Source organism: Nicrophorus vespilloides, unplaced genomic scaffold (assembly GCF_001412225.1).
Source record: "Nicrophorus vespilloides isolate i.1.1-1 unplaced genomic scaffold, Nicve_v1.0, whole genome shotgun sequence".
Classification (NCBI taxonomy): domain Eukaryota; kingdom Metazoa; phylum Arthropoda; class Insecta; order Coleoptera; family Silphidae; genus Nicrophorus; species Nicrophorus vespilloides.
In genome coordinates, this window is record NW_017100090.1 from 271,719 (window position 1) to 280,761 (window position 9,043).

The 9,043-nt window shown below is 33.4% G+C and overlaps 4 protein-coding genes across 5 annotated transcripts; 2 read left to right on the forward strand and 2 right to left on the reverse strand.

The window, feature by feature from the left end:
- Positions 1-4: 4 nt before the first annotated feature.
- Positions 5-1,397, reverse strand: LOC108567561 (50S ribosomal protein L1). Its single transcript, XM_017928100.1, has 5 exons — positions 1,296-1,397; positions 876-1,246; positions 405-806; positions 248-345; positions 5-193 (listed from the first exon to the last, which is right to left on the reverse strand). The coding sequence occupies exons 1-5, from the start codon at positions 1,312-1,314 to the stop codon at positions 67-69; spliced, it is 1,017 nt and encodes a 338-aa protein (XP_017783589.1). The 5' UTR covers positions 1,315-1,397; the 3' UTR covers positions 5-66.
- Positions 1,398-1,474: 77 nt separating this feature from the next.
- Positions 1,475-3,130, forward strand: LOC108567558 (RING finger and transmembrane domain-containing protein 2). The gene is made up of 2 exons (XM_017928097.1): positions 1,475-2,652; positions 2,717-3,130. Exons 1-2 carry the CDS (start codon positions 1,585-1,587, stop codon positions 2,948-2,950), a joined length of 1,302 nt encoding a protein of 433 aa, XP_017783586.1. The 5' UTR covers positions 1,475-1,584; the 3' UTR covers positions 2,951-3,130.
- Positions 3,131-3,235: 105 nt separating this feature from the next.
- Positions 3,236-5,420, reverse strand: LOC108567557 (trans-Golgi network integral membrane protein TGN38-like). The gene is made up of 5 exons (XM_017928096.1): positions 5,302-5,420; positions 4,180-5,243; positions 4,103-4,123; positions 3,711-3,889; positions 3,236-3,653 (listed from the first exon to the last, which is right to left on the reverse strand). Exons 2-5 carry the CDS (start codon positions 5,171-5,173, stop codon positions 3,504-3,506), a joined length of 1,344 nt encoding a protein of 447 aa, XP_017783585.1. The 5' UTR covers positions 5,174-5,243; positions 5,302-5,420; the 3' UTR covers positions 3,236-3,503.
- A 226-nt stretch (positions 5,421-5,646) lies between these two features.
- Positions 5,647-8,713, forward strand: LOC108567560 (solute carrier family 25 member 40-like). Of its 2 annotated transcripts, XM_017928099.1 has the most exons (7): positions 5,647-5,891; positions 7,283-7,437; positions 7,491-7,785; positions 7,842-8,038; positions 8,092-8,170; positions 8,225-8,390; positions 8,504-8,713. In XM_017928099.1, exons 1-7 carry the CDS (start codon positions 5,783-5,785, stop codon positions 8,523-8,525), a joined length of 1,023 nt encoding a protein of 340 aa, XP_017783588.1. In that variant the 5' UTR covers positions 5,647-5,782; the 3' UTR covers positions 8,526-8,713. The 2 variants fall into 2 exon arrangements, with proteins under 2 accessions (XP_017783588.1, XP_017783587.1); XM_017928098.1 differs by having other exon boundaries at positions 8,225-8,713.
- The last annotated feature ends 330 nt before the right edge of the window (positions 8,714-9,043 follow it).

Here is a 9,043-nt window from a genome sequence, read left to right on the forward strand (position 1 = left end):
ATTCTGGTTTAATTTTCTTTTTTTTTTTTATTAGAAGGACATTCTACAAATACAAAATAATAAATTTTAATTGGCAGCTGCTACAGCTTCAACTTCTTCAGTTTTACTCTTGGTTTCCGAGTGCTCTTGCTGCAAATATAAGTTGTGATCTACCTTAAACTTCTCGCGTGAAGGAGGGCTTGTCACTAAACACCTATAAATACAAATTCATAGAGATATAAAGACCTTCTTAATCATTAAAGCTAACCTTCTAATAAACTGTCCAGGTCTCTTGGGTTTAGCCTTCATAACATCTTCTACAAGAGATGCAAAATTTTCTTCCAAATGTTTCTCGTTCATGTCGAGCTATAACAAAAATTTAAAATTTCTTAAACAGCTTCAAACAACGTTATGTTTTATCTTACAGTTCCGATAACTGTTTCAATAATGCCGAAATCTTTCTCAAATTCATCCTTAATTCCAGTATAGTTGACACCATTCATGAATTTCTTTACCATTGCTGGAATGTCCATATCTAATGTTCCCAATTTAACGTTAGGGAATTTGCGACGCATCACGCCTCTCAATACTACCAATTCAGCTAATATTTGTGGCTCAGCTAAGATGAATTGAAATTCTTGCAAATCCACACTTCCATTCTGCACTTCTCTGATCAAATCTAGTCCACCAACTATGGTAGCTCCCAAAGCTTTAGCTTGTTCTTGATATTCCTCATTCTTTGTGAAAGCAATAATTGAACGTTGTTCGCCATGATCAAAACCATTTGGCATTGGCGCAATTCGTGTAAAGTTGTCAACGAAACGTGTCTAAAACAATATTTAATAATTTGTGGCAATTCTAATAGTACTAATACTTTTTATAATATTACTATATACCTTTTTTTCCCCTTCCATATTTAGCTCAATTGTAATGTGCACATTAGAATTTGGCTTATTATAAACTTCGGGGTGATGAGTTTCTCTATGACATAAAATTGCTTCTTGGAAAGGATAAACTCTCCATTGATAATACCTTTGGGGATAAACATTGTCAATGGGCAATTGTTTCCAAGAGTCGTCAAACTTCCTTTTTGGACGAGAGAGCAAGAATTTCTCTCGATTTCTTTGATTGTGTGGAATAAAACCAACCTTCTCCACTTCAACTTTAACTTTGCTCTTGGCACGCTTATCCCTAGTGCCCTTACGAGCTGCATATTCACGCACCTGGGTTACTGCAGGTAATTGAATCCTATTTATTAGACTGAAACCTAATATAACAGAATTATAATCAATGCAGTTGAAACCAATACTACATACCTCTACTAATCAAAGCCATTTTTCAACAATTGTATATTAATTATGTAGTATTTGGTAGTATTCTTATTGGTGAATTGAGGTTACATATATTATTTTTTCCAATTATAGGTTAAAAATGTTGCAACCATATAAGCATAGTTGTATAGAAGTTAGTATATGTAGTAAGTACAAGAGCTGTCAAATATTTTGTTTATCTTTTTAAATGTCAAAAGTATGAGTCAATAAGTGATATTATTAAGTACTTTTAACAATAGCAAATAAGTTCTAAAGTTTACCCGTCAACTAAACGATGGATAATCAACAACCTGCCTCATTGGAATCCCCTATATTTCTCAGAAGCCAATCTACTGAAGGCACCAATAATCTCCCTTTAAATGCTGTACCTCTTTCCCGATCAACTTCCTTAACAACAAATAGCTTAGCTCGTGCCAATTTCCAAAGAAGGACATTCGAGGGAGCTAGACAACTTAGAGATAACTTACAAAATGTAATGAGAGAAATCCAGCCATTAGTGGAAACAGCCGCTGCTGTTAACATCACAAGCTTCCTGAACAGGCCTCAGTCTGAACCGAATATGCAAAACGCAGCAAACAATAGTATTATGATAAATGTTGATGTCCCAGACATTCCTGAACCAGCTCCAGTTAATGCAAATAATCAAGCAGAAGAACCTCCAGAAAACAATGTGAACAATGAAGTAGAGGATGAAGAAAATAATATTGAGGGCCAACAAGCAATTTCCATTCTGCAAAAGTATGTACCATATTTACTCATTTTGCTCGCAAAATGTTTATATGATCATCATGAAGGAATCCTCAATGGAATTATATTGTACATCATGTTTACATATGCAAACTCCACAGTGGTGAAAGAAGCTACTAAGAGAGGTTTCAGGAACATAACAAAACTTTTATGGACGTTACTTTATATAATACTTGGTATAGTATCTTTCCATGTGTTGATTGATAAAGAAAGATTGTATTTGAATTTAGTATTTGTCAATTCCTACAAAAGCCCTCTGAAAGTGTGGGATCTACTTTGGTTTGTTGGAATTACCGACTTTATTCTGAAGCTAATTACTGTAGCGGTGAAGGTAATTTTAACGTTGATGCCAGAAGTAGTTGTCGCCTTTCAGAAGAGAGGAAAGGTTTACTTGCTGATTGAGGCGATTTCGCAAATGTACAGGAGCTTAGCTACAATTCAACCATGGCTCTTTTATTTGCTGGATTCATATCAAGGAACAGAGAAAATTGTGGGTGCTTTTTTGACTGCAGCTTATATGGTTTCCAAAGGAACGGATTTATTGTTTAAAAGTAAGCTTCTTAAAACGGCGTTGTACAAGTTGTTGCAGAATGTGGTAAGGAATATGAATATATTCACCCATATTTATTAAATATTAACTGTGTTTACTTACTTTACAGACTGTTGGTTGCTCTCCTAGCAAGGAACAAATCCAGACTGCAGGCGAACATTGTCCTATTTGCCATGACGAATATGATTCTCCAGTGTTGCTGCAGTGTAGACACATTTTCTGCGAGAATTGCGTGACAACTTGGTTTGACCGGGAACAAACGTGCCCATTGTGCAGATGCAAAATTGTAGATGATCCTTCTTGGAGGGATGGTTCAACATCATACTTCATACAATTGTTTTAAATCGCTCATATAATTTAACACATTCCCTATTGAAGTAATATGTATAAATATTTATCTATATTTTTTATTAACGTACTATTACATTTTAAAATAAATATTTAGTTATTATCGATGGCTTTTGTCGTGTAATTATACAGTTTGTTATATTTGAAGAATTCGATAGTGTCGTTGAATAAACTCCCTCTAAAAAAAATAATAGATGTTGTATGTTGTATTATCATTTTATTACCATTATTAAAAAAAGTACATAAAATTAAAGACAATGTGTTTTTCTTTTGTGGAGGGTATTTGGTATTTTTATATAATATATACTATACAATATTTAAATTTTTCTTTGCACAAAGACTATATGTTTGTTATTAGCGTGATTGTACAGTGGAAACAATTTCAGTGGAAGAAAAAAAAACGATTTCCTTAAGACCAAACGTAATACAAAATATTCAAATATAAATCACAGATTTATTAAGTCCCGGATCTAAAGAAAGAAGTTGAATAAAAAGAGAACCCCTTTTTTGTTAATTTAAGCTCTACTTAAAAAAAATAATTGTCCCAATCAGTAAATCACATTTGTGGTGCTCTTATTGCTGCACGTAGATGTTACGGCCTCCTCCAAATTGCAGTCGAGCTTATGATAGTTGGCCGAATTCGGTCTCCGCCTTTGGCTCCTTCTACCTTTTCGTCCTTCCAAAACAATAGCCAAAATCTGGAAAACAAAATTGCGTTAAATAACTATCTAAAAGAACAATATAATTGTTCGTACCTTTTGTTTGTTATGGTATCCCACATATCCAAGCACGAATGCTACACAGACTACCATGAAGTAAAAGAAGAAGTACGAATCATCTTCGTTAACTGCAGTATCATTGGCGTATGGAAACATGCTTTCCTTGGTTTTAATCGGCTTCAAATTACTTTCCAATTTTTCCTCCTGTTGTTTTTCTAAATTCAAAATTATTATTATATTAAACTAAACTAACTAAACTTGCAATACATTATTAAGTCAAAAAAAATATCTAACTTGGAAATAATAGTATACTCAACCCTCAATTTACACGGTACATGTTCCTGAAAAATCGTGCAAAACGAAACACAGAATTCATACAGGGGTATATTGAGGGGTGCGTATTTTATTTTTGTAAATATAAGTTTTACCTTGCTCTGGATATTCCAAATCTGAAACAAAACAAAATTATAATTTCTATTACAACAATTATATAACCAATAGTTACTATCAAGATCATTTTCAGCATTACTGTCTTCCAGATTATCTTCAAACAGTTTATTGTTCTGCTTTTCAGGATCCACAACAGTTGGAGTGGTCTTATCTTCGGTTTTCAATGTCGTCGAAGATATCGCTTGAACAATGGTTGTGGTACTGACAGCTTCAACATCCACTTGTATCGGTTTCTTATAAACTTCCTGTGAGGCGTGTGGTGCAGCTCCATCGACTGTTGAATCAACAACAGGGGCTGCCTGATTTTCAGTGCCTGTCTTAACATTTGTTGGCAATTGTTCAGCAGTAGTAGACGTTATCTTCGCTTCTACCGCTGGCTTGGTATCATTTGAAGTACCTTGAGGAATTGGAGTTATTTTTTCCTTATTAGGAAGTTCATTAGCTGCCTCAACAACAGCAAGTGCTGGTACTGCTGAAATGGTTTCTTGCCCTTTATGTTCCATCAATTTACTTGGTGTTTCTAAATTTGATGTATTATTCTGGACACTTGACAAAACTGATTCAGGAATTTGAGCTGGAGCATCAGATGGTAAATTATCCAATGGGTGTACAATCAAATAGGAAAATTCTGCAATGTATTTACATATGTTGTAAAACTTGCCACCAAAATCCACACATATCTTCTTGCATGTGTCCAAGTTATTAAAGTACTGGTATAAACCAGTTTTGTTTAAATAGCTGGAGATGCGGGGACAAGCTTCCTCAGCCTGCACATCATCTTCAAAATTATGAGAGGTTAGTAATGACTGCAAGAAGGATTCATTTCTTGCGTTGCAGAGGTTATTGAATGTTTCATTTAGAAGACTGCATCGAATAACTTTGGTGTTCTCCTCTGTGGGTACCTTAATGGACATGGATAAATTCAGATTGTCACATTCATTTGTGACAATTAATTTGGAAGAGGCAAGGCACTTGTTGTTTGTGGTAAAAAGTGGTGCTGCAGGAATACTCCAAGCATTTACTACCAATAAAAACATGTATAGTAGCATTTTGGTGTAGTGTAGGTATAAGGAATTGCTTATAGGTTATGTGGTATTGTTCTTCTTCAGAGATATCCACCTACGAATGTTAACAATATTATTTATAGAAAAGATTTTATATAAAACCATGTACTTACAACGTTCACCGTTTGGGCTCTTGTTAGATGTAACTCACATTTATTTATTATGACGTTGTTTACGCCGAAATGTTTGACAGATCAAAATCAGACGACTGTTCACGAATGTCACAGGTATTTAACCTGCTATACACCAGTTTTACCAATATAACATTTGAATTTCTGAATCTCAATACTTGAATTGGAACAATATAGGTTATCTCTTAAACTGATTACATAAATTCACAGGAATGATTATAATCTTTTTAATTTCTTCAGTTTATGAAAAAAATCTATTATATAAATGTATGCTGAATCTTCTGCAATTGGATGCACTGAACCTCCCACCAAAAAACACAACATGTGGTTTTCATCTGACAGTTCTGCGCTTGACTTTTGTTATTCTAACCAAGTCTAACCAACTCTTGCAATTGCTGTCCTCCGCTAGCTTCGGACAACTTTTATGTATTAATAGCAGCAGGAAGCATACAGCAGCAGGACAATGACGAGGGGTGCATCAGTACCTGACATCGATGATCCGAAGTACAGGATAACACCTATGCAGCAAGTGCTTGCTTCCTGCACTGGAGCAATAGCTACTTCAATATTTGGTAAGGAAATTGAAATTGCTCATTAAAGTTAGCTCATTTTTGCTTTCATTAATATTTCAGTTTCATTTCTAATCCTTTTCATTAATATCCTCATTCATCAGTTTCATGTATGATTCTTACTTCTATTGTGTCAAATATGTTGATTTTCTTTTTGTAGCCTCCTTGTATATGAATTATTTAAATTCGATTTTCAACTTTTCAAATACTAATAAGAGGTAAAAGTTATGTTTACACAAAAATACTGCACAAATATATTATATAACTGTATTTTTCATACAAACTATTATTAAAGAAATTTGTCAATATAATTATAATTATAAATATTAATATTCTTTTTATAGTTTTATAAATACTGAAATGAGACTAAGTAATTAAAAAAATCCAGTTTCTTTATTAGAATAATTTAAAATATAATTGAATTAAATTAGGTTTAAGTAATTATACAAATCATCTATGATCATTTGCAAAAAAAAAATACGGAAGAATATAAGTCAATAAATTTACTTTCATTGTGTTTACTTATGTGTTTACACTTTATAATTCAATCTAAGAATGTATAAGTCACGATATGAAAGAGTAACGATTTGTTTATTATTCAGATAATTTTCGTGAAATTGGTGGGAGAATTCTAAATATAATACAAAGTACTAATTCATTACCCAATTAATGATGACTGTGATTGACGTATTTTAATAAATTGTAAAACAAACAGAGGATGACTGTTATAGATTCTTATATATTCGTAACATCATTATAAAGTGCAAAGGTCAAGCAATATAACAAGGAACAGATGTAAACAAATTGTCGTGTAGCGCGAGGACTTTAATTTAAATAAGATTGTGTGTGCAAATTATGTGTTTTTCTATAAATTTAAATAGATTTTGTTTTGTAAACTTTTATAATCATTTCGGCTGATTCTATAATCTTATTAGAATTAAAATGTAAGATCCATTTTACGACGTTTGTAGTAATAATTTAATAGTTTTCCATTTATTTCACACAATTTTTCAAACTTTCGTAAGCTGTGTCTTTAATATTGTAATATCCGACTTTGTTACAACTTTTTGACTTCGCTTCAATCTAAATCTTGTCGTTAAATAAGTTCTATTGCTAAACACTTATATATTATTCAGTATTTTCTAAATGTCTTTGTGTGTTTTTTTTAATATTTTATATCTAGAAATAATTTGTAAAATGAATATGAGATAAATTTTCATAGCTAATTATTTCGCTTTTTATATTGATTCAGAAAGCGAAACATGAAATTATTAATCACAGTTGTCCGATAAATGTTATCATTGCTTTATCAAAACCAATATTTGTCTTTCCGCGGAAATTGTTTAATATCTGCTTGTAATTGAATTAAATACATGTATAACATTTATTTACAGTTACACCTTTGGATGTGGTAAAAATTAGATTACAGGCGCAGAGGAAGAACGTGTCAAAATGCTTTTTATATTGCAACGGATTGATGGATCACCTGTGCGATTGCTCGGAGAATTCGAAGTGGATTGAAAAACCGTCTCATTTCAATGGAACTTTGGTATAGAAAATCGAGTGATATACAGGGATTGTCTTGACTTATGTATTTTACAGGATGCTTTCATGAAAATCAGTAGATATGAAGGAGTTACATCACTGTGGAGTGGACTCAGTCCGACTTTAGTACTGGCCGTACCAGCTACCATCATCTACTTTGTCACCTACGAACAACTACGGCTTAAACTTAAAGATAATTACAACAGGAATAGACCAACGCATTTGCCGAAGACACAACCTATGTGGATTCCGCTGATGGCCGGAGGAACGGCGCGCATCTTCTCGGTGACAATCGTCAGCCCATTGGAGCTGATCAGAACGAAGATGCAGTTCTCAAGGCAAAGCTACTTCGGTGGGTATTGTTTACTCATAGTTGGAAGAAATCGTAATTAATGAAATGGCGTTTAGAAATTGGCGAAGCGCTACAAGTTTTAATTAAAAACAACGGCGTGTTTGGTCTTTGGAAGGGCGTCTTCGCCACCCTCCTACGCGACGTCCCGTTTTCGGCCCTGTACTGGTCCAGTTACGAAACCATTAAGAATTACTTTAATCCTACGACGCCTTCATTCGGATTCAGCTTCTTCGCAGGCGCCGTTTCCGGAAGTGTAAGGATTTCATCTTTTTCCGTTCATTCTGAGGATAATGGTTAACATTTCAGATCGCAGCGACTGTGACAGTGCCATTTGATGTGGTGAAAACGCACCAGCAAATCGAGATCGGCAACAAGGTATTTTCAAGTAAGTCTACCATACCACGGAGTCGTGCGATTTCTGGTTTTTTGAACAATTTAGATCAGGCGCCGCAACACGATTCTACGATGTCTATAATTAGGAAACTGTATACAAATTTTGGTGTGAGCGGATTGTTTACTGGTCTCGTGCCTCGTCTCATAAAAGTTGCTCCAGCTTGTGCTGTAATGATAGCCACTTTCGAGCACAGCAAGGTGGCTTTCAACAGGTATAATACCAATAAACGCTTTTCCGATGCCGAGTCAACGGGAAAGGATGGTCAAAAGCTATTAGAAACGGCGTAAGAAACGGTTTTGCTTATTAATTTTTGTCCATTTTAAGGAACATTAATATTAAGGGATGAACTTCTCGGCAAGCCGTGCGACGTATCCAGTATATTTGTAATATCAGAATTATAATTTATATATTTTTAAATTGTGTATGTATATAGAAGAGGACCTTTTACCTGTAATTGTAAGTTTAGTTACCAGTTTTGTTTTTTTCTTCGAATAAACAATATTGTTTTATTTTGTTATTCTTGTTTAGAGCAACTTTTAGATTCTATATTCTCAGTTATTTTTATATTTATAATATAAAAATGTAAAATGTAACTTGTGTGTATTATTTCCAAACCAAACGTTTTAAGTACCAATATATAAATATAACGGAAATTAATTGGAAAGTTGTTAAGATTTAATGACAAGTGTTATTGACGTTGTTACATAATTGACGTTTCTCAAATATCACATTAACTACATTGCGTACAACATCAATCAATTAAAATATTTGTGTAACATCTAGTATTTATAGTACTATGAAATTTGGATCAACTTCTTATCGATTTAAGCAAAATAATAACATTTATTAATATCTAATATTTAT

Coding starts and splice junctions, on each gene's coding strand:
- LOC108567558 (XM_017928097.1), top strand. CDS start 1,585: ATGGATAATCAACAACCTGCCTCATTGGAATCCCCTATATTTCTCAGA. Junction 2,653..2,716: donor ACAAGTTGTTGCAGAATGTG/GTAAGGAATATG, acceptor CTTACTTTACAG/ACTGTTGGTTGCTCTCCTAG.
- LOC108567561 (XM_017928100.1), bottom strand. Junction 346..404: donor TTGAAACAGTTATCGGAACT/GTAAGATAAAAC, acceptor TTTTTGTTATAG/CTCGACATGAACGAGAAACA. Junction 194..247: donor CCTGGACAGTTTATTAGAAG/GTTAGCTTTAAT, acceptor TTGTATTTATAG/GTGTTTAGTGACAAGCCCTC.
- LOC108567560 (XM_017928098.1), top strand. CDS start 5,783: ATGACGAGGGGTGCATCAGTACCTGACATCGATGATCCGAAGTACAGG. Junction 7,786..7,841: donor CTCAAGGCAAAGCTACTTCG/GTGGGTATTGTT, acceptor AATGGCGTTTAG/AAATTGGCGAAGCGCTACAA. Junction 8,171..8,224: donor CGGCAACAAGGTATTTTCAA/GTAAGTCTACCA, acceptor TGAACAATTTAG/ATCAGGCGCCGCAACACGAT.
- LOC108567557 (XM_017928096.1), bottom strand. CDS start 5,173: ATGCTACTATACATGTTTTTATTGGTAGTAAATGCTTGGAGTATTCCT. Junction 3,890..4,102: donor TTTGGAATATCCAGAGCAAG/GTAAAACTTATA, acceptor TTTTGAATTTAG/AAAAACAACAGGAGGAAAAA. Junction 3,654..3,710: donor GATACCATAACAAACAAAAG/GTACGAACAATT, acceptor TTTGTTTTCCAG/ATTTTGGCTATTGTTTTGGA.